General features: G+C 44.1%; 1 protein-coding gene across 1 annotated transcript in view; it reads right to left on the bottom strand.

The window, feature by feature from the left end:
• Positions 1 to 466: 466 nt before the first annotated feature.
• The window catches only part of PHYH (phytanoyl-CoA 2-hydroxylase), a 115,599-nt gene continuing 92,644 nt past the window's right edge, over positions 467 to 23,421 (bottom strand). Inside the window, exons 3-4 of the mRNA XM_086919654.1 lie at positions 18,607 to 18,741; positions 467 to 1,220 (exon numbers count right to left, since the gene is read on the bottom strand). Coding sequence (XP_086775780.1) covers positions 1,167 to 1,220; positions 18,607 to 18,741 — 189 coding nt within the window. The 3' untranslated portion in view covers positions 467 to 1,166. The remainder of the gene's footprint in view (positions 1,221 to 18,606; positions 18,742 to 23,421) is intronic.

The following is a 23,421-nucleotide window of genomic DNA, read 5'->3' as shown; positions in this document are numbered from 1 at the left end:
ACACAATTATGACACTGTTGCAGCCACCCGACGGCCTCTGGATTGACTCCGCGGCCCGCCTACTCTGAAACCGAGGTACCCGCCCAGTTTGTCTTTGGCTTGGCTTCCTTCAGGGGTGTCTCCATTATTTCAATTGTTTCTTGAAAACTTCCCTACACAAAATAGGTGGTTGTGCCGACTCACGCTTTTTGGAAGCCCCCATTGGGCTGAATTGCATTTTTACCTCTGCATAAAATACACAGGATTGGCGCAAAGCTTTTATTAGCTGCAGCATATCCCCGAGAACTAAGGACAAACTATTTGTGTTAGTGCAAATCTAATATAGAGCAAAATAAATCAACACTGTTCACAACATTCAGTAGGACATTATTCTGTTGCATCTTAGTTAACAGCTTTTTTCAGTGAAAATTTTTAGGTTACCTAATTTATCAAATTAAAACAGTAAGTAATCACAAAACACGTCATGTATTTGGACAGTATAATTTTATTTGAAATATTCTGCGAAATATCTAAAAGTTGTCTTTTTAAGTTCAAGAAAATTTTATTTGATAATAATAAGAGAGAAAACCAGGTGTCAAAACAAAGTACAATATGATGTCAAATTAAAGATTCTGAAGTTGTCTTTTTATTAAATGTTTATCAATGCTTTTTAACTTTCGTGCTCTCTGTGTTGGTCTGCCTGTGAAAGATGGCCATGGGCATCTAGCGCCTCGTCCAGTCTTGACTGAGGCACATATTCAAAATATACGGCAGGACAATTGCAATGAAAGTCCTTTTCCTGAGGCTGCCACTAGTGTAGTAATTTCTGAAAGCTAATTGTGAGACCGGATTGTTACGAGATGTTTTTCACAACTCAGATTTCATAAACAAGTAATCATTTGTCAAGATTACACGAATTCTTATTAAAAAATCATTTGCAGTATGTATTTCACTTGTGTAGTGATCACCATGTAGAGTTTCCCTCAAAATCTCGAATTGACCCACATACAGTATACCTTTCAACTCTGACGCTTAGCGAAGACAATTTAACAATCCGTACTGTTTTTCATTTCACCACACAGTCCCAATTCCTGAGGAAACCATTAGAAGGCAATTACATTACATGAAAACAGTGTTGTCTATTGTTAAAGGTTAGTGCATGATCCCTCTTTTCAGGTCGTTGAGGTTCAAAGGTTTATTCTTTCTCCTTGTACAAGTTGTGCTCTCACTTGCCAAACATCCTAAAAATAATTAAAATAACATAGTTATCAAAATGTCTATAGCAGTGTAAATCCTTAACAGCTGTATGTGAAAAAGCAAACCGGGCTCTCATCACCGAATACTACTAGTACAAGGAGAACTTTTAAACTAAGCAAAGTTGACCGAGTTTGCTTTTGAATAAAACACACAGAGTTTGAACACACTTAAATGCACCCCTTTTAACACAGGTAATATAACATTTGAAGAAGAAATAACCTACATTCTTCATAAAACATATAGGTACATATAGCAGGTGACTCAAACCCCCAAACCTGGACGCCGACTAAGGTGTCTGAAGTTCCAAAACCTCGTAAAAATATTCATAAAATGATACAGAAGCTGCAGGTTATCCAACTAAAATCACACTAAAAATATCGAACACGTTTTCATTGGCATGAACGTAACGAGTTGAAAAAAAAAATGATTTCTTGCAAAGGTGATCAACAATATCAGGCGCCATTAATAATAATGATCAGACTGAATCATTTGGAGTTGAAAGGATAACGTGGAGAATATGGCTCCTTAGTGCCATTTTATTTGCAGTATACACTGAGATAATTGCAGAGTCTTAACCTCTTCCACGCGGGGCAAATTCACCCTCGTCATGCTGCACAGTGGAGCTGTGCTCATGACGAGCTGAGCTTGTCACGACTCCGCCCACTCCCGTAGAACACCCGCACAGGTGGGGAATTAGGCCCGCGTGGGAAGTCTGCGGCCGTTATGACAAGCTCAGATGGTCATGAGCACAGCTCCACTGTGCCTCATGACGACCTGAGCTCGTCATAAGCACGCAAGGGGTTACGATGCAGAGACAAATATGAATTTGACCTTTTAAAAAAAAATAAGAATGACTAATGGTCTGGATATTCTATCAGCTGAGATGGTCTTGTGGCCCATAGGGACACTATTGTCTTCACTAAGTTAATATGAGCACACTGCAGCTTGCCTGCTGCTTTTGCGCACATTACTACACCTCTTCATTTTGCAATAATTTCAATGACTGCTTTCACATGAGGACTCATCGCTGTGTTCACTCTCTGCATGTTCCTGGGATTTTGACTGAACATTATGTGCAAAGTCGAACAACATTGCCCCTTGTTATTTTGTTCTGGCCAGGCCTTAGCACTTAGACAAAAGATATCGATGCAGCTGTTTTGACAAACACACTCTGGTCTTATTAGAATACACAAATAGGTAGCACACACTTGGAGAGGGACTTTCCCAGAGAGAAATGCAAGACATCGACTATGATGTAGATCTGCGGTATGGGGTCTGCTCACAAAGCCCAGAGATCTTCTAATAATTTCTAATACTTTTTAGCAAGGGGAGGGAGGTTAGGCACCATAGTCTTTTCTCCATTGTTTATTTATGATATCTCCCTTCCTGATATATGGACAAGCTGCTTCGCTGACTGTATTTGTACTATGTATTTTCCTGCTGGTTGTGGCACGTATACTGCCTGTTACTGCAGGTAAGTTAAAATAAATATTTTAAACTATTCTGTGTCTCTTTCAGATCTTATTGTGGACAAGTACAAGAGGGAGAGCGAAAGGGTGTGTCTTGTTACCACGATTCCTTTGAGATCTGGGAGTGTGTGTTCTGGGGTGTCTAATGATTTGTTTCTCTGTGAGTGAGTAGGAGAACAAGTGAGACACTACAGCTAATTGGTCCTGGGCTTGTGGGTACTAAGGTGGTATGAAGACCCAGTCCCTATACACCAAGGTCCCATAATTCTGCACATGGTTCTGTGTTTGTGCAGAATCCCTGCAAAATGGCGCCACCAACATTTGGTCTGAAACTTATTCACACGACCCCTGAGTTGTGCTTTTGCTTATCCCCAATTTCCGTCTCACCAGTTTCCGGAGACGTCCGTCGTGAGAGGGCTTAGCCTCCTATATTTGTATATTTATAGGTTTTTCAAGCTTGAGATTTAAAAGTTTGTTATTTACCCTATTTTGCGCTTCTGTTCTCTTTGTTTCTTTTTTCCTGTCTTTATAGACACGGCACAACCGTTCACTATTGCGGCACCTAACCGCGAGGCGGTTACTGAACACTTGACACAGCATGGAGTCACCAATGCGGGGGCTAACATTATTTTTGTTATCGAGGCTGATCCAGCTTACTGTTTCGAGGTTTTCTATTCTAGGGTTACATTCCCCGCGGTAGGTGGGAATGATAAATTGTTTCAGGAATATAAGAGGCCGACTGCTCCAGGGGCTTATTGTCCTTATGCATTGCTTTAAGATCTGTTGACAGCCTGGGAGCATACTATTAGGTTTCATGGCGCCCTTCCTCACCCGCTCTCTATTGTTCGCATGTGTCCGTGTCAGCTGATGGGGACACTTGGCTTGTTTTGACTGGTTTTATTCCGCATCCCAACTATATCAATATAATCTGTTTAATACACAATTGCTTCATATTCATAGAAGTGTCATTCAGTACATGTCACATGCACTTCAAGTAGCTCCGGCTGCAGCTATTCCTCCACCACCAGGACATGGTGGCGGATTGGTGATTAGTCCTGTTATGATTAATTTGGTGACAGACAAACGTCCACAAAACCGTGATGGCTTGCCATTTTGGCTCGTACAAACATTTGAGCAATTTGAAGCTTTTTTCCCCCACACACAACTCCTGTTGAAAAACACAAGATCCTTACAATGAGTTTGCAGAGTGGTCTGATTCCCGCTTTAGCTGACTGCACCACCTAAGGGATGGTGTATACACTGTGCTTCAATACCCCCTCCATGAGTGTTCTCCTGAACGTTCTGAAAAAGGTACAAGATGAACACTGGGCTGGCCAGCCCTGGATTTGCGGATGAAATTATTGTCTACGGTATGATTCTGGCCAACATTAAAGGTGAAGCGGTTTGCTTACAAGTACGTCAACACCTAGCAGGGTTGGCAGATGTGGATCGGCAGCGACAGTTGCCGATTATAATTGCGGAAGTGTATACCTCTTGGGTCGCAATAGCTTAGGGATTTGACCATTTGTACATGCACAAAGTACATGCCCCTCCTAAGGAGGAGGGTCGTCCAGTCTTTCCTAAAAAGGCTTGGAATAAGATGCAGCGGCAGCAACAACAGAATCCTCGTTCGTGTGCTGGTAACTTATCTTATCTTATGCTGTATTTATAGAGCGCACTGACACCAAAGGTTTCCTGGCGCTGTGATTGAGATTGGAGGTGAGAGTCATAATTTACATGAGTTTTGAGAAGAGCCATGTTTTTAGGCTCTTTCGGAAGCTTAGTAGGGTACCAGAAATTTTAATGTGAAGAGGGAGGGAGTTCCATAATTTAGGTGCCAAGTAGCTGAATCTACGGCCGCCCAGTTTTTTTAGTTTGGCCATCGGCGTGGTGAGAAGGTGAAGATGGGCAGAACGAAGGTTACGAACCGGAGAATGAGGGTTAAGAAGGGATTCTAAAAAGGCAGGGCCCTTGGACTGCCGGGCCTTGTATACCAGGCAGCCAATTTTAAAAGCAGCTCGCTGTTCGATAGGCAACCAGTGCAGCTTGGCCAGGAGAGGCCTGGCGGATTGCCATTTGGGAGTTATGCAGATAAGTCTAGCTGCCTGGTTCTGCACCAGCTGGAGACGATGGAGAAGGGACTTGGGTAGCCCCCAGTAGATTGAATTAGAAAAATCCAGGCGGGAGAAGACGAGGGAGATGACAATTTGCACCAGGGATTCGTGGGAGAATAAGTGGGAGATCTTGCGAATTTTGCGTAGCTGGAACATGCTGGCAGAGATGGTGGTACCAACATGAGTTTTAAGGGAGAGATCAGTGTCGATGGTGACGCCCAAGCTTTTTACCGAATTCAAAGGTTTAGGTGGAATGCCAAGCTCCTTAGGCCAAAAGTGAGGGCCCCAGTATAGAGGGCTGGTACCAGGCAGGAGGAGTTCCGTCTTCTCAGGGTTTAATTTGAGCTGGTTGGAGATCATCCATTGTTGGATATGCAGCATTGCTCCCTGAAAGTTAGGTACCGCATCCTGGGAATCTAATGGGAAAATGATTTGCATGTCGTCAGCATAATTGAGGACAGTGCAGTTCCAAGAGCTCAGTGAATGGATAAGTGGGCGCAGATATAAATTAAACAATAATGGAGACAGAGAGGAGCCCTGGGGGACTCCACAGGTGGTGGGGACCTGGGTGGCGGTAAAGGGGCCTAGATGGACTGTTTGAGCTCGGCCCGAGAGGAAGGACTTGATCCATTCCCAGGCGGGTCCCTTGATGCCTGCCTGTCCGACACGGTGGAGAAGGATGTCGTGATCCACCGTGTCGAAGGCGGCCGAGAGGTCCAAAAGGACCAACGCCTGAGGGGACCCTCTATCGGCATTCTCCCGGAGGGTGTCCAAGACTTTTAGAATGACTGCTTCGGTTGAGTGCGCCGGTCTGAAGCCTGCCTGGTTAGGTACCAAGAACCCGGAGCTCTCGACGAATGCCGAGAGGCAGGTGGTGACGTAGGCCTCGAGAAGTTTAGAGATATAAGGCAGAAGAGAAATGGGCCTATAATTGGCAGGATTGGCGGGGTCGGCGCCTGTCTTCTTTAAGAGGGGGACCAATATGGCTTCCTTAAAAGCCCTGGGGACCGAGCCGGAGCTGAGGGAGGTATTCAGAAGGGGGAGAATACAATCAGGCAGAGCAGAGAAAGTTGCCCTAAGAACTTGGGGGGGGCAGCAGTCCCTAGGAGATCCAGATTTAACACGAGTGGTAAGCTCAGCAAGAGTGCTGGCGGTAATTAGTGGGAACTGGATGAAAGAGCAAGGATTAAAAGGGGGGGAGTCAGAAAGGCTAACAGGGGTAGAGGGAGGAATAGCATTCTTGATGTTTACAATTTTTTGGATGAAATAAGAATTGAGCGAATTACAGGTTTCTTGGGTGGGGGCCTGGGTTGGAAGTACTCTGTGGTCAGATGAGAAATCGTTGAAGATTTTAAAGATTTCTTTAGATTTATCACTAGCTGTATCGATTCTTTCCGTGATGTGTGAGGCCTTTGCTTTAGTAATAGCGTTCTTATATTCATTACGGGCCCTCACAAACTCGGTGCGGTCCTCCTTGGAGTAGCCCCGTCTCCAGTTTCGTTCGAGGTGACGCAGTTTAAGTTTCTGTACTTTCAGTTCCTCTGAGAACCAGCGATGAGAGTTACCGTGTCTAGTATGGGCAAATTTGGTGAGAGGGGCGAATATGTCGCTGGCTGATGACAGCCAGGTGGTGATCCCATCCGACATAGAATCAATATCTGATTCGGGGAGGGTAGTGGGGTAGGTGTTAGTCAGGTGATCAATAAATCCCTGGGAATCATAAGAATTCCATTTGCGACTCAGTCCCCCGGGGAGGGGACGAGCCTTAAGTTTCCCTTTAATTGAAATAGTGACGTCAATCAGGTGATGGTCAGACCAGAGGCAGGGGGAGATGACTGGGCAAGACAGGACGAGGTTGTGAGTCCAGATGTGGTCCAGAATGTGGCCCTTGATATGAGTTGGGGAAGAGATGTGTTGGGACAGATTTAGGTTTGTCAAGATTTCAAACAGTTCGGTGGCGTGGGGTCCGGCTTGGTCATCGTCAAACCAGTAGTTGAAGTCGCCAAATACGGCGAGTCGGGAATGGTGGGTGAGCAGGTCGGCTACTTGCTCACTGAAGGACAGTGGAAATGATGGCATTGGCTGGGGGGGGCGATAGAGGAGTACAATCGCCAAGGCACCCCCAGAGGTTTCCACGCTGATAACTATGTTATCTGCCCCTGGTAGGGTAAGTGAGACGGAGGTGAGGAATCTGAAGTTCTTGTGTATGATGGCCGCTACTCCCCCTCCCGGGCGACTAAGAGGGCGATTTACATTGAGGATGTAATAGTCCGGGGGGAGGGTCGCCAGGATATCCGGGTGGGAATCCGGCGTGAGCCAGGTCTCCGTTAGGAGCAAGATGTCGGGTTTATCCATGTTGAGCAGCAAGAATAAATCAAGCTGATGCTTCACCATGGAACGAGTGTTGAGGTAGAGCACACGGAGATGGGTGTCATTGTTAGATGCCAAAGGGGTGGCCATAGGACAAGAATGGACAAGACCATGATCAGAGTGAGTGCCAGGGTCAGGCAGCTTACTCGTGATCTCCAGGAGGGCAGTGCGCTCCCACACGCCAGGCGGCAAAGGGCAGTTGGAAAACTGCAGATCCCTGAGTGTTTTCGCAGGGTATGTGATGAGGGGGCCAGGGGTTGTGGCCCCTGGGCCCGGGCGGGCGCGGACGGGCGAAGACGGGCTCGCCTTTGGCGCGCCTTCGGCGCGCCGCCGGCGCGCCCGCTGCGCCCGTCCGCTGCGCCGACAGAATGGGGGCTCCATTTTGTAGTGATCGAGGGCGGGAGGGCGGGAGGGGCGAAGCACAGGAATGCTGACCCTGATCCGGCTCCTCACCTAAGATGGCGGCCCCCCGAGCAGCATCCAATCGGCTGCGAGGGGTGAGATCAAGCGCGATCAGCAGCCAAGAGATCCCCTATTTTTAAGAGCGAATCTGTGTTCAGGGAGTGATTAAGAGCGCCAAGATACAACAGAGTGAGCAGGTAAATAAAATGCTGATGACAGATTTTAAGTGATACTTTTTTTTAAAATGCGACGAATTTAAAATTAGCAATTCTACAAAGAGCAATTAGCAATTCTACAAAGAGTGCACGCAGAGTCCCGGCTTCCGCCTCAGGACGAGATATCACTGACACACACACACACAATCGTAATCACGCTTTAATAACGCCACATAGATGAACGGATGGAAGTAGCCATGCCTGTATTTGGGTAGCATGGACTATGCCTAAATAAGGACTGGATTTCTAAGCCTATATAAGGGCAATGTGAATTATACCTCTATAAGGGCATGAATCAGGAAATTCATACGGAATCTAAATTGATACACAACTTCACTTAATGAAAGTGATGTACTATGACTAGTCATTGGGCCCTAGGGTCAGCAAGGAGCTGGGCTGTAGTAACTTGGAGCTAAGATCCTGTTTTGTTTTTCCAACATTGTGCCTGCCCAATCCCGGAATGACGCTACATCTTGGAATTTTTGCATTCAGTTTGGATTTCTTGTATTAGTTTCAGTTGGCCAGCAGGTCTGGCTACTGCATGGTATCCTAACAGGTTCATTTAGGCCAGCGGGGCATTAATGGATGCAAAAGAAATACTCTCACCAAGTATACTTAGTGGGGCATATGGTTGTGTGTGCTCCCAAATAGTGTTTTTGTACAAAATAATGGAGAAGAGTATGTGCAAACTAGCTTTGCTCCCATTATGTGTGATTTGTGGTTTCTAGCCTATAGAAAGATAACCCTAAAGAACCAAAAACTTCCTGCAGGCGTTTTACATCCATATTTATACAAAGAAAGTTTAAAACTAGGGTGCAAAGAAATAGGTAAATTCAAGTAGGCATGCACAGGTCGATCCTTGCTATATCAAAGCGGTTATAAGCAGAGTGCCAAATTAAAAATCAAATGTCCCACTAGACCCAAAGAGGAATAAGCAACAAAAATAACCTTGGGCGTAATGAGTAATGTTTTAGCATAGTCTGGCCAACATGGATGTTTGCCGTTAGATTAAAGAGCAAGAAAGTAGATTTCCAAAGCATGGGAGTTGGCTGGACACTTCGTGGCCTACGCCCTGTGTACATGGTCGAAGTTGTATGTAGGTTACCACGTTGTGTGCTGGGTGCAGGATCTGGCTGCAGACCATGTCCTAAAGCTAATCCCTGTCGCGCACAGCCAAAGAAAAATGAAAGCATTGCTGACCACACTTGCGGTTGGGGAGAGTGGAGTGAGAAACTTGGGAGCTGGATGTAGTATAACCAACTACAAAAAAAATAACACACACACACTGAAAACAACTTTAAGGCTAAATTATTGCTTCTTTTGCTCATAAGTCATTACCTGTGTTGTTATTAAAAAAACAAAAACCACTCACGTTACCAGAAAAAACTGTTAAATGGTGTTGTGGTTACGAAACAAAACCTGAAAACCACCAAAACTGGATAGTTATGTTTATCTTCACACACAGCACCCTGTTTTGCGTAAAGTTCCCTTATATGGGAGACTGAATAGATCAATGTTCAAATGTGTTCGGAAAAATGTGCTTGGATTTAGATCCTAGATTCAGAAAGAGAATGCGAGTGAGATATATATGTACAAAATATTTATATAATGCAATCACTTGTCTGTTGCCACTTACGAGAATTCCTACTTTTTAATCACTAATTGTAGAAAAAGAAGCCATTTGAAATTTTAAACACCTCATTAAATGCCCTTATTTGAATAGTCTACTTGACAAATATTTTGATGCTGAAGCTGATGCTTTAGCTCTTAGGTTAGGGCCTTATATTTTTTGCGGCTCTGTCTCAGCTCTCACTATGAATTTGGTTTGTTACCACCTCTCTATCTCGCAATTTGTGCCGGAGGACAATTCTGTTGTGGAGCAGATGAACCGTGACTTACAGCAATCTTTAACAGCTAGGGTATTAGGTACAGGTTGGAGCTGGTTGACTCATCTTTATGGAGTTCAACGTGCACTAAACAATCTCCCAAGAAGATATCTGGGTGGGCGTACCCCATACTAAATGCTCTTTGGCAATAAAATGTTTGTGCCAGACCTTGATGGTCTAGACACTGCGGCAGCTGTTGCAAACTTTGACATAGAAAACCGTTCTGCTATGTTACAAGATCTACAAAAATCTTGTGATTCACAAGCTGAAGGCCATTTGCCCTCTTCGACAGATGCAGCACTGCTGGTTCCGGTTTTTGTCTGGCTTCCTAAAGTTGGAGATCTGGTCCGAGAAAAGGTGGAGAACAAAAAAGATGTGGTCCATCATACCATGTTCCGGTCAAAGTCCTTGGCTTAAAAGGCACTGTGTTGTGATTCTGCCTCCACCACTACCTGGTCGGAAGGAGAATCATTACATTTTCATTGAGCATGTCAAGCAACACCAAATGCCCGATACTGAATAGTATGCCTACAAGCATTCGATGCTGGGATATTTCCATGAATTCGATGGCTTCTGTTTCCTCGACGTGTCCCCAACAAATGGGGAGGGCGCGGGGGGTAGAATCTTCCTGTTTTACCTTCTACTACTATGGATGATGTGTATGCTTCTCCTCCAATTGAAGTTATAATTGACATTACTGTAAGTACAATCCATTCACCCTCCAATGAAGAGTAACCACTGTTGTTTCAGCTGGAGTCCAGTGGTTACTTTATGGACCGTAATAGCTTTTCATATGAACGATTTTGTCGTCGTCATCATCTGTGGCAGAGCCCCCTACACGTACCAGTCTCTTCATCTCCTGGTTCAAAAAGATCTACCTGGTCCCACCCTGGACATACGTCTGGATGGTCCTGGCAATGGTGTTCCTCTTCATGTGGATTGGGTTTGTGACTGTGTTTTTCCTGTTGATTAATGGCCATTACCTACCTGAACGCTCTGCTATGAATTTGGTTGACAAAGTTTGAGCCCCTCATACTTCATCGCATATAATGAAACGAGATCAAGCCCTAGTCAATATTTCGGTATTCCCAGTTGTTGATGGCATTGTTTGGGATAAAGTAGCATTCGATATCCATACGTTTTTCGCGTATCATTCGCAGATGTGATTTTGCCTAATATACACTCTGATAACTGAGATATTCATGCTGTTCATTCATTGTTCTCTGACTTGAAATATTATACTGCTTTTGATACTGAAGATTTGTATTTGAATACAGCAAATTATGCTGATTTGTTCTTTTATCAACATCATTTTTTACACAAAACCAGTAGTCAGAGACCGTTTTTTAATTATACCAAATGGGAGCATTGCCCAACACCGTTACCGGTGAGTTCGAAAACCCAACAGAGTAAATTTATATATTTTTCTAGTTACAATCTTTCTGACCCTCAGTCCTATTATAAACTAAAGATACCACCCCACACTAAATTTATGCTGACACACAATAAATTAGTTTATTCCTTGTCCTTCATTAATGGTTTAGCAGTAAAATGTTAGGATACTGGAAGGATATTGTTGATTTAAAGTCAATTTGGGGTCCTAAACTCTGGTAGGTGCAGGGTACTGAGTCATTGCATCGCACATGCCTGATACCATCTCAGTTCATATTTTTAAATGAGATGGTACAACAGACTATTTGTTTTGGTTTGGCCACAGCAAAACATTTACATACTGCCTCCATTCCATCATTGGCACCTTATGAGATATGGCAAATGCATAGCAACTACACAATTGAGGACTCAGCTGTCATGTTCCAGGATGGCACACTTAACTCTTCCACTATTGACCCTTTGGGATCGTTACTGTGGCCCACAAGGTCAAATGCATTTCAATTGCGTTTTCTAAATACTTCAAAAGGGTTTACACAGATTAGACAGATCCCTGTTTCTCACTTTCCCATACAGTTACCATATATTCAGTGGGTAAATTGTGTCATCAATGGTTAGAACATTCCACACTGTCATCGGTGAAACAACAACTTTCTCTCTTGTCAGGTGGCATTGATCTGGCGGATTTTGTTTTGGGTCCAAAGTCCCGTCGTACAAAACGTTTTGTTTATGCAGCCTATAATGAATTTTGGAAGCTATAGCAGACGGAAGCTGCTGGGCGCATGCACCAGATTTACCAAGAAAAACTTGGAAAATGTTCTTGCGGTGGTGATTACAGCATTAATACACTGTCTTAGCGTAAATATACATTAGATAATATTGTATCATCAGTCATTGACATTGTTCAACATGAAGTGTCTGTTTTGTACCATGGTCAAAATCAGTTATGTTCTATGATGCAGTTTGCGTGGATCTTACAAACGCTCAAACGTGGAAAAGTACCATGGGATTACCTCAATCATTCCACACTGTTTTTGCTCCTTAATTTGACTGATAAACAGAAATTAATGTCGATGAAGGACACAACATACACATTGTTACATATTGAACACTTAGATCAGCTACCATTTTCTGTGGCAGAGACGGATTCGGCTGTGTGGTAAAACATATGGTTATTTCACTGCCTATCTCACTCTTTCAGTTTACGGCATGCATGAAACATTGTCCTGTGTGTAGGTATGAGTCCCTGGGTTGTAGCTATATTCACAAAATATGGTCGTTGCCTTTCACCTTTAGATGTCAACGCGCGGATAAGGAAGTTTTCCTTATAGGGGAGGATTGTGAGTCTACAGTAGTACATTCTCTAGTCTGTAAACAAGTTAAACTCCACGGAGCCTGTAATGTTTCGTCCCCATATCTGGCTTGTATTTTAAAAGGTACCCCTGTCCCAGCTATTATTCCTGCATTAACTTTGCTTTCTAATGACAGTTATCTTATTTTGAACAACCACGACTGCTGTGGCTTGTGGGCAGGCATCCTGTATATAGTGCCCGTTTCCCCAACGTGTTACATGTAGCTGCAATGTCCTGTATCCACCCCCGCATGGGATTGTAGATAGTTTGCTTTGGCCTTCCATTCTAAGTTTGAAAGCAGATTTCAATAAGCTCAGCAGACTAACAACGCTATTGTTTCAACAAGAAGTGGCTCTCACATCAGCTCGAGAGACCGTCGAATTGCAGGTGGCAAGAACCGCAAGTGAGATTCACTGAATGCTAAACACAAATCTCCCCCTCCTTTTAGGAGGATTAATATACCAGACATTTTAATGCGTCTGATACCGCGGGCCTAGCCCACTTTTTAAAAGTTGTGCGATCCAGCCTTGTCATGTCCTTTCAGACTATTTTTACAGTGCCTTCGGAGGGTTTCCAATGGTGCTCCTGCTATTTCGCGGTGTACTTGTATTATTATTGCTGCTGCGCAATGACTGCTTGATCTGTCGAGCTGCCAAGCCCGGTCCAGTTGCAGCTGTATCATGACTGGATGCGCCAGCTTTTTGCTGCAATGCCATCACAAGCTCTTGACATCAACTACTGGCTCACCTTTAGTTATGCCTACTTCACCTACGTGCAGCATGTGTTCTACTGCCTCCGGTGCCTTTTCAATGCGTCCCGGTTGTCTGGCTTTCCAATACAACCTACGCTGCCATGGATTTCGACCTGTTAATGGGTCCGGTAAAGGCCCATCACCAGAAATGTTCTATGGGTAGGCGCCCTGTGTACGATCCTTTATTTGGACCAACGGCAGACTTTAGTACCTGTGCTTGTGCGCAGCGCCTCATAGATCGGAGAAACGCAGTTTGCCCAAATATGCTCCTGACAGCCTCTGGATGGGGAGCATCTGTGGTCCTTCGACTAACTCAACTGAATGGTATACCTGTTTGCTATGGAAGGTTTAGACCACATACTGGAGTTAATGGCAGTCTGTTCTGCCCGCAACAATTCGCAATCCGAAGATTAGATATGAATGGATATGGTTTTTTTGTACCAGATTGGCTAAAATATTTCATTTTTTGTGGTTGTTCACACAGATTTCCTAATTGGAATAAAACTGGATCGCTTTGCCTCTGCTTACCTCCGATTTCTGTTTTGGCATAGTACTACTGACCTGACCAAGGGGAGGGTATCACGTGGCCCATTGGGACATTGTCGTCTTCACTAACTTAGCATGAGCACACTGCAGTTTGCCTGCTGCTTTTGAACATGTTACTACACAACTTTATTTTTGCAATAATTTCAATGACTGCTTTCACATGAGAATTCATCGCTGTGTTCACTCTCTCCATGTTCCTGGGATTTTGACTGAACATTATGTGCAAGGTCGAACAACAATGCCCCTTGTTATTTTGTTCTGGCCAGGCCTTAGCCCTTAGAAAAAACATACTGATGGAGCTGTCTGTACAAACCCACTCTGGTCTTATTAGAATACACTTGGAGAGGGACCTTTCTTGGGAGAATAGCGAGACAGCACTTATGATTTAGATCTACTCTCTATAGGCTACTCTTATAGGCTAACATATGGGGCCGGCTGACAAAGCTCAGAGATCTTCTATTATATAATAATACCTCTTCTTAGCAAGGGAAGAGAGGTTAGGCACTATAGTCTTTTCTCCATTGTCTTTTTATGATGACATCTCCCTTCATGATGAATGGACTAGTTGCTTTGCTGACTGTATTTGTACTATGCATTTTCCTGCTTGTTGTTGCACGTATACTGCATACTAGGGCACGTTAGTTAAAATAAATATTTTAAACTATTCTGTGTCTCTGTCAGATCTTATTGTGACAAGTACAAGAGTGAGAGCGAAAGGGTGTGTCTTGTTACCGCGATTCCCGAAAGATCTGGGAGTGTTGTGTTCTGGGGTGTCTAATGATTTGTTTCTCTGTGAGTAGGAGAGCAAGTGAGACACTATACCTAGTTGGTCCTCAGCTTGTGGGTACTAAGGTGGGAGGAAGACCCAGTCCCTATACACCAAGGTCCCATAATACTGCGCATAGTTCTGTGTTTGTACAGAATCCCTGCAATAAGGCTGATATTTATAAAGCTCAAGTACCAATCGAGAGAAAGGCTACAGCTACTTCATAAAGAAATAGTTAGGGCAGTGTCTCCCAAAACATTTAAAACCACGACCCAATTCTTAGCATAACAAATTCTTGACAAGCCACTTGGATTTACCATGGACACTGAACTCGTCCTGAAGGAACAACAGCAAAATAAAATAAAATTGGCCTGGTCTCAGCTGTCTCAACTAAATAAAGTGAAACCATTTCTCCCAAAATGAAACTTCAGAACTGTAGTTCCAGTGCCTATCTGGATGATGGCAATGCCTTGCCCCACTGCCTCCCACATTCCACACTAGCATCTCTTGAGGGCCTCTTACGTTCCACAGCACGCCTCGTCCAGGTTCTGAAATTAAATGACCACATCAGCCACACCCTTAAGATGCTCCGATGTCTGCCTTGCTAATCGCACCATCTATCTTCAAACCTAACTGCATTCATTTACAAAGCCATAACTGACAACACCACCTATCTCACTGACAAGCTCATCACCTCTGATGGCTCTGGGCACACCCAGCAGAACTCCATAAGACTAAAAATGAAGAAGTGCAAAAAAGAAAAAAACCAACGCAATAGGCCTTCTCGATTTAAGGATAGAGGATCTAGAACAAAAGCATTGCGCTCATCTGGATTACTAGAACCCTTCTCCAATTTAGTAAAGTGCTGAACATACACCTCTTTAAAGACAACTACATCACAATGAAGTAAATTCACTTCCACTCTTAGATCACAGCTTAAACTCAAATCACAGTTAAACTGCATCTTGGCCGCTGACACTGTAGAGCACTTCACTGCCTTTTGATTAGACTTCTGTGTAAACTACACAACATATGTTTTAGCTAAAGACTAGATACAGTGACAAGCATTACTGGAGACAAGTGGTAAATAGTGTCCTTAATGAAAGTGGCCAATAACAAAATAATACCCCGAGATGAGGCCTTCAAATATTAAGTAACATACTTTCAGCTTCAAATTACATCAGTAATATTTTTGGATTTCTGGTAAAGAAAACTAAAAATTTTGAAGAAACCCTACAAAAGTAGCTAATTATTCATTGTTATCTAACACTATTTCATTTTAGGATTCCTCAATACAAAGGAAATGTGCATGAGAGACACTGGCAATCAATTACAGAAGGCTTGGATGAAAGAAATCTGAGATCCATCCTAATGTAAGTATAAGCCTAAATGTGACATCGTTGTCACTGACTTATTCACCTAATTATATTGTCACTTTAACCTTTGTTTTTTTCAGTTAAGATCTAAAGTTTTTTTTAAAAGAAAGACTGATCTTTTTATATCATTTAACTATAACGTTACTTTACCCTATGGTTTTTTTCAGTGAATATCTCGTTTTAAAAAAAACAAAGTAATATTTTATTACTATACGTAAAGCCAACCCGTAGGGATGGACCGCACGCAGGAGCAGTCAACCCCATGCTGCGCATGGCCTTTGGCCATGCACAGCAGGGATTTGGAAACATGGTCTGGACTGTAGCCAACCCTCTCGAAGTCAACCAACTCCCCCACCTCCGCAAGCAAATAGCCCAACACTATGTACTTTCATCATGCATGGCGTGGGGCTGGCCGCAGGGCCAAGCTTATAGCTAGGCCCTGCGTCTAACTGCCCGCAAGCAGCTATCCAGAGTCAGTCAACCACAAGCTGCGCACAGTCTTTGGTCTTGCAGCCAGGCCCGGTTTCCAACTCGCAGCAGGTAGCCAACCCCATGCTGCACACAGCTTTGGACGAATGCGCCGGGGGGAGGGGGGGGGGGGGGACGGCGAAGGTTGGCCACAGGGCTTGGCCTACTGCTAGGCCCTGTGGCTAAACACCCGGCAGGCTGCCAACCTCACACCACGCACAGCATTTGGCATGCGCATCATAAGGTTGTCCTTTGGGCCCCGGGAAACCCATGCCTTTGGGCCAAAACATATATATATATAGGGAAGGAGCATGACGCCCTCTTCGACCCTCCATTGGCTCCAGGGTTCCCACCGCCTGGGGCTAGTTCCAATTAAAAGGGGAGGGGCCCCCATTCAGCAATGGCCCCGGGGACCCCATCCCCGGGGTCAAATTCTAAGGGGAGTGGGGCATGCAGACCCCCTTCCTGAACCTTAATATATGCTGTAGACCCCAACCCCTCGAGGCCACACCCACGTGCCCGCCCCCCCCAAGCCACGTAATAAATAAGGGAGGGGGGCGAGCAGCCCCCTCCCCGAGCCTTCTCAGAATGCCTAATGCACATGAAAAGGAGAGGGGTGGGCAGTGTGGCCTCCCTCCTTGAGCATTCTCAGGCCCTGGGAATTCCATCCCCCAAAGCGGTGTGTTCCCCCAATCCAAGAGCTTTTTCAGGCCCTGGGGCTGTCCATTCTTTTTTTTGTTTAAATGGGAGGGGAGATACATGGATCTCTTCCCCCAGTCTCAGCAGGCCCTGGGGACCTAATTTTCCAAGGCTGTGTTTATTTTTAAAAAGGGAGAGGGGCGCTTTCCCGAGCCTCATCGGGCCCAGGGGACCCCATCCATCCACCATGGAGGTGTGTTTTCAGGCAGGGTTGTATCTAATTTAAAGGGGAGGGGGACACGTGACCCCCTTGTTCCTGAGCCTATTTTGTACTGGGGGCCCGATTCCCCCGGGGCCTCTATGTTAAATAGGTGGGAGCCCATCCGGGGCACCCACCATAAACCATACAGCATACAGCACTGCTCCTGCCCGCAGGGACCAACTATTTCTACTGCTCCCTCCAGGTGTGAGCAACCTGTTGATCAGTTTCCCTGTCTCCACTCGGAAAAAGCACAATTTGAGGACCAAATTAGGTGCAATTCCGTTCAGGATTTTTCGCAGTAGCGCTTCATACAGCCATATATGGAAAACACAAGGAGATTTTTTGTTTTGAAACCCATCATTTTTCGAGGCCCCACTTGACGAATCACCCCGATATTTCCATGCACAAACTTGTCAAAAAGTAGCACCTTTCTGGAAAGGTTCTTGGAGATACATCAAAGAGGGCCAAAGTTATCAGCAATAGAAAAAACACATTTTATATGGAAACGGTTGCCCTAATTATAACTACCATCTATTTATCTACACATATTTTATCACAATCTCAGAAGTTTTTTTTTCATGGTCTGCACATCGAATACAATTAAAAAAAAACACACAATATTGAGATTGCGGCATTTAAAATCAAAAGGAGATAACACTTTGAAGATCTTGGGGGGAGTAATGATATAGGGCAGTTCTTTTTTTTGTTATTTTCACATTACTTTGAAGTCGCATCAACGACAAGTACCCTTTTCAAACCTTTTGCAAGGTTGAACAAATGAATAGTTCATGATTCCGTAATTAGATTAAACAAATTCATTATTTTAGTGAGAATCATTCCGTGACCCAGTGAGAGACCACGGCAGCAAAACCCCACTCCTCAATAAGAGAATTAATAATCTCAATTTATGAAGGCGCAGCATTATTTGATAAGGTTGTGCTTTACTTATTACAGCGGTTTTCGTTACTAATCCATATAACGATGACTTGGAGCAGTATTTCTTATCTGACTCAAAACATCCTTTAGATATCACTTTCTATCCCTCAATTTCATTCGAAAAACTGAGCCCCATGGAAATATATCTGTATACAATAGATTTAAATGCCTCCATTAATAATAGAAATTCCTCTGAAATCTAGAGGAATCAATCTTGCACCATATTTAGCTCAGGTTTTACATATTCTCTAAAAGAATTATCGAAAGTGATAACTATTTGAAAACTCCAACGAACCATTATTCCCACTGGTTCAGAAATACTGCACACTAACCACAACATGCATTTAACTTTTTTCAATAAAATACGGAAAGCGTACATTATTAACATCTTTTGAAAATGGGTACACTAATGTAATTGCTTACACTTACCTTAAGGGATACCTCTATTCCCGGTCCAATCCTTTTCACTGCAATTTCTGCAATTTCCTTTTCAATCTTTTCTTGACTCGTACCCTTCACATCTATGTACTCACAATTGGAGCTTGCATAATGACAAGAAATTGCCTGCAAAAACATGTTTTTATATTAATGTAATTATTAATGAAAGCATTTTCTATGGTAATACATTGTTATTGCACATAGAACTGTAAAGTAGGTACCATGCCACATTAAACAAATGACATAAATAGACCACAACGATGAACGAATTAAAATGCTGCAAATTTGAGGTCCTAATTAACTGTATTGAAATGGTTTTAATGTTCAACATACACAAGTTTAAAGTTACACTCCACATGGTGAAAGATATACTTATGTTTTCGGGATAATTTATAAATTTGAGGACTGTCTTTTGTTGGCATCTTCACAATATGTTTTCCATTGCGTGGTGGGTGTGAAAACCTCGGCTGTACATGTGAGGTCTTAATGATGCAGAATAAAGCCACTACACAGTCTTTTGTGGGCATAAAAAGCGAACCTAGACGTTGTGGCGCATACATGGGTAGATTACAATGCCGTTCAGAAACCATTCCGACCGAATCGGTTTCGGAATGGTTTCCGACCAAATCGGATTCTAGGAGTCCGTCCGACTACGATGGTTCCGAACACCATTCGGTCGGACACCCATTGACTTCAATGGGAGCCTATGTTCCGACCGAATACACAGGCTCCCATTGAAGAAAGGGGGGTTGGGGAAAATCTTGCACCCTGTGGCAGGCACCCCTAGGTGTCGGCCACACTGTACATGGTTGGAAAGGGGGGACTCATGAGAACCCATATGGGCCTGATTCAGAGGGTCTTGGCTGAAGGGGGGGCCTGCTACGGACCCACAAGGTCAGATTCTGACAGCCAATTTGTGTTGGAACAACTGATTCAGAAAGGCTGTCCGAATCTGACATTTTAAACACTCTGTCAGAAACGCGGTTTTTAGGCATGTATGAGTTGGCTCCGAATATCTCGGTTACTCCGAATCCCGTTCGGAACAGAGTGGGAAAGTCCGAACGATTTCCGAACATCATAATCAGTCGTTCGGAGATAATTCCGAGTCGGTCTGAAAAAAGGCTTCAGAATCTGATTTGGACTGCCCGAATAGTTTCAGAGGAGGACCATCACTTCAGTTCCATCTACCCTCTAGTTTGCTATATTTCTACCAAGATAACAGTATCTTCGATAGAGTAAATGTGGAATGTAGCTATAAAGTTACCTCACACAATGTTCCTTTTCAGTCAGTCTAGGAGACTTTGACTGAGGCCCTGCACACCAAGAATATTTTAAAGATCCTTGGTTCGTCAATAGATGATTCACAGCACACCCCTTATACTCTTCTATCCCCTGTGGGGTCACTAACGGGCAATGGACAACCAGGGTCCAAGGGCGATATGTTTAAAATATTTTCCCTTAAAATAAAATATTCCTTGCCATTAAAGGATGCAGAGATTGGAATGTGGTGATTACACATCTAGCTATGAAGATTCACTTGACGAAAGTTAGGGGCATAATCAGATGGCTTGAAAAACCAACATTTGAAACTGTCCTGCTCAGACAATATAAACTGTGTAGTAAACGAATATATTGATTGGAACTAACATGGATTCCCACTATGTGGACCAAATAAAGAAACTGACATATGGGTTGATCCTACTACAAAACCAGGAGATCTCAGACGCAGCCAGGACGTGGAAATACCATCAGATGAAAAATTAACGGATATGTGTATGTAGATAAACGTCATTATTCTCATACCTTGGAATGAATTCCACCCCATTCATGCACGACTGTACCAGAAAAAGATCAAGTAAGGTTCTGGACAAAGTCAAGAGTCGCAAGAAAGCCGATTGGATTCTTGATTAAGGGGACGGGAGGAGGAATTCAACAGGCAGAAAGGAGGGCATTCACCAAACCTGGGTGGCTTCCTATTACACACTCAAACATAGAGAAAAGACTCAGAATTCAGGATCATCCATAGACCCAACAGTTCTTGGATAGTGGGGTTTTGTCTACCAGGAAATGCCAATAGCACCCAAATATCGTTATCATATGATAGACTTTACGTTGTTAAACTGGCCACTTCAAAACTGGGACCACAGGCATTAGGTATGCTACATGAAAATGTGAGGGGATAATCAGAGCCATTGACAAAGTTCAAACTTTTACTTGCAAGGTTTCTCCATCAAGGGTTTTCTTCAGAGTTGGGTGACATATTCTTATATATAAAACTTATTTACAATAATAACCTATGTAAATGATTTTTTGTGTGGCAAATTGCCTTCTTTGTATTTGTTTTTTTTGTATGGATTGTGAAACAGTTATTCTGTTCCTGGAACCGTTGTTGTTCACACATAGAAAATGAAAGGACAAGTCCCACTGCAATCCCTAATCAAGCAACATGTACTTAATATGGATTCTGCTATTTGCTTATACTGGACATATGAGTTTATGGGTTATTGCTGCATCTTGTCTGGGGAAAATGCCATGCTTCTTGAGATTTGCACACGAGAAAAGGGGGAAAACGAGCATTACTACCAAGTTATCTCCCACTGTGACAAGTGGAACTCTGAAGCATACGCCCATAGGTTCTGTATTTACCTGGTGTGGTGTCACTGCATCAAATAACAGGGATTTGTTTTGCAACAACTTAATTTAAAAAATGTTGAGCCCCAAGCGAGGGCAAGTGAAACGTAGAGATAACATTTTGCAGTTACAACTGTGTACGATCTAAGTCAGTGGTTCCCAAACCTTTTAGAACCATGTCCCAGTTTTTAGAACATCAAACATTTGTGACTCACCTTCCTTTATTGGACATGAAGAGGGGTGATTTTTCAAAGCATCTAAAGAATTTTGTGGTAGCGAATTGTCATTTACAGACAGCACATTTTCTATGGATATGGCTAATAACTTTGCACTTGCACACCTTAGTCCACCACATACCCATTGATGGTGGCGAGGTATTCCATCACTGTTGTGCCATATTGAGGCGGGCTGCTAAGAGCAGGGAGGATAGCAACCAAGTTGCGGTTGAGGGTAGGGTGCACAACTCTTCGTCCACAGTCAGGGCAGTTACTGGTTGCATTGGTAGGGTTCTATTTGTGATTGTTTTCAGTACTTCCGGGAGCTACCTGGGCCCAAAACTGACGTTTTGGAGGACAGTCCAACCACGTTTAGATATGTCTACCTCGCCCAGCAGCTCCTCCAGCAAGTGTTTGGGTATCATACATGGGTGCATAATTTTAAAATCATTGGCCCAATGTTGTAGGCATATGGAGGATCATGTTTCCTGCCTCTATATCAAAATCCAATCAGATTACATCAGTTATAGTTCTAAATCATCTACTGGTTTTGTTATATATAATAGTCGCGTCAGCGCAGTGGGTCTGTCTAAAACTTTATACAAGCGGGAAAGCATTCTGGTGGTGTTGTCATCTGAGAACATATCTTTGACCTTCGTGGTGTCTCTTGCTCTATGTGCTTGCATTGCAGGTTGTCTAAACTAGTGTAAGAGTTGAGTGTTGTAGTATAGGTCTTTGGGACCCAATAGAAAATCAGTGGCTCATTGGTTTCGTGTTTTGGGAACACCCCAGTGTACTTCATTGCCCCAAGCAAATCCGATCTCCTTCGTAGTGGGAATTTTAGATTGCCTGTCACCACTGTCAGGGTGAAGGGTAAGTCATTTATCTCTCTAGTCCTTTATCCCTTGAACAGTAGTGTAAGGCCACCTGTGCCGACCACAGAAGTGCTGGGTCAGCCTTAACGGGGACTACATCCTTGTTTGAGGAGGCACCAGGATTTGTCCACATGCAGGAACACCACACCAGTGCTGGCAAAATCTGTGCAACTAGGACATTACGGTCAGCTTTAGGGACTCTCATGCCTCCCTAGATGGGCCTTATCAAGACGGACTTAGCAATCCTGGGAGGGGCCACCACCCAATATAAAGGCCCACATCTTTTGTGTTAGAGAGTTTGGAATGCGATAAGGGAGAGGGAGAAAGAGGTATAGCAATTGAGGCAGGGAGTTCATCTTCACGTAACTGATCCTTCCACCCAGGAGATCTCTAGCCTGCCCCATCTACAAAGATCATTCAAGAAGGAGTTCAAAAAAAGGGGGTACATTGCTCTGGTATATTGCAGCCGTGCTTGCAGGGACAACCACCCCCAAATATTTAAACTCGTTCAATGCAAGTTGAAGCCCATGTCTTGCCGCTTCTACCCCGCTGCCTGCTCGTTCTTTCCCAACCTCCATCGCCATAGATGTTTGATAATTTACTTTGAACCCAGATACCAAACGGAAGTGTTGAAGTTCCGTCAGCAGAGCCGGGAGGAATACGGAAGGGTCGGTTAGAAAGCAGGAGACTTTGTCGGCAAACAGGGCCATTTTTATCTGTCCATTCTTAGATCAATCAATCAATCAATCAATCAAGGCATTTATAAAGCGCACTACTCACCCGGAGGGTCTCAAGGCGCTGGGGGGGGGGTGGGGGGGGGGGGTGGGGAGGGGGGGGGGGGTGGGGAGGGGGGGGGTCCGCTACTGCTCCAACAGCCAGGCCTTGAGCTGCTTCCTGAAGGCGAGGTGGTCCTGGGTCAGGCGGAGGTGGGTCGGGAGGGAGTTCCAGGTCTTGGCGGCGAGGTAGGAGAAGGACCTTCCCCCTGTGGTGGCTCTTCGGATGCGGGGTACGGTGGCGAGGGCGTGGCCGGTCGATCGAAGCTGGCGTTTGGGAGCGTAGAAGTTGAGGCGGTTGTTGAGGTATCC

Source organism: Lissotriton vulgaris, chromosome 1_1 (assembly GCF_964263255.1).
Source record: "Lissotriton vulgaris chromosome 1_1, aLisVul1.2, whole genome shotgun sequence".
In the NCBI taxonomy this organism is placed as follows: domain Eukaryota; kingdom Metazoa; phylum Chordata; class Amphibia; order Caudata; family Salamandridae; genus Lissotriton; species Lissotriton vulgaris.
The sequence above is the reverse complement of the archived record's forward strand: the minus strand, read 5'-3'. Positions and strand labels throughout refer to the sequence as shown.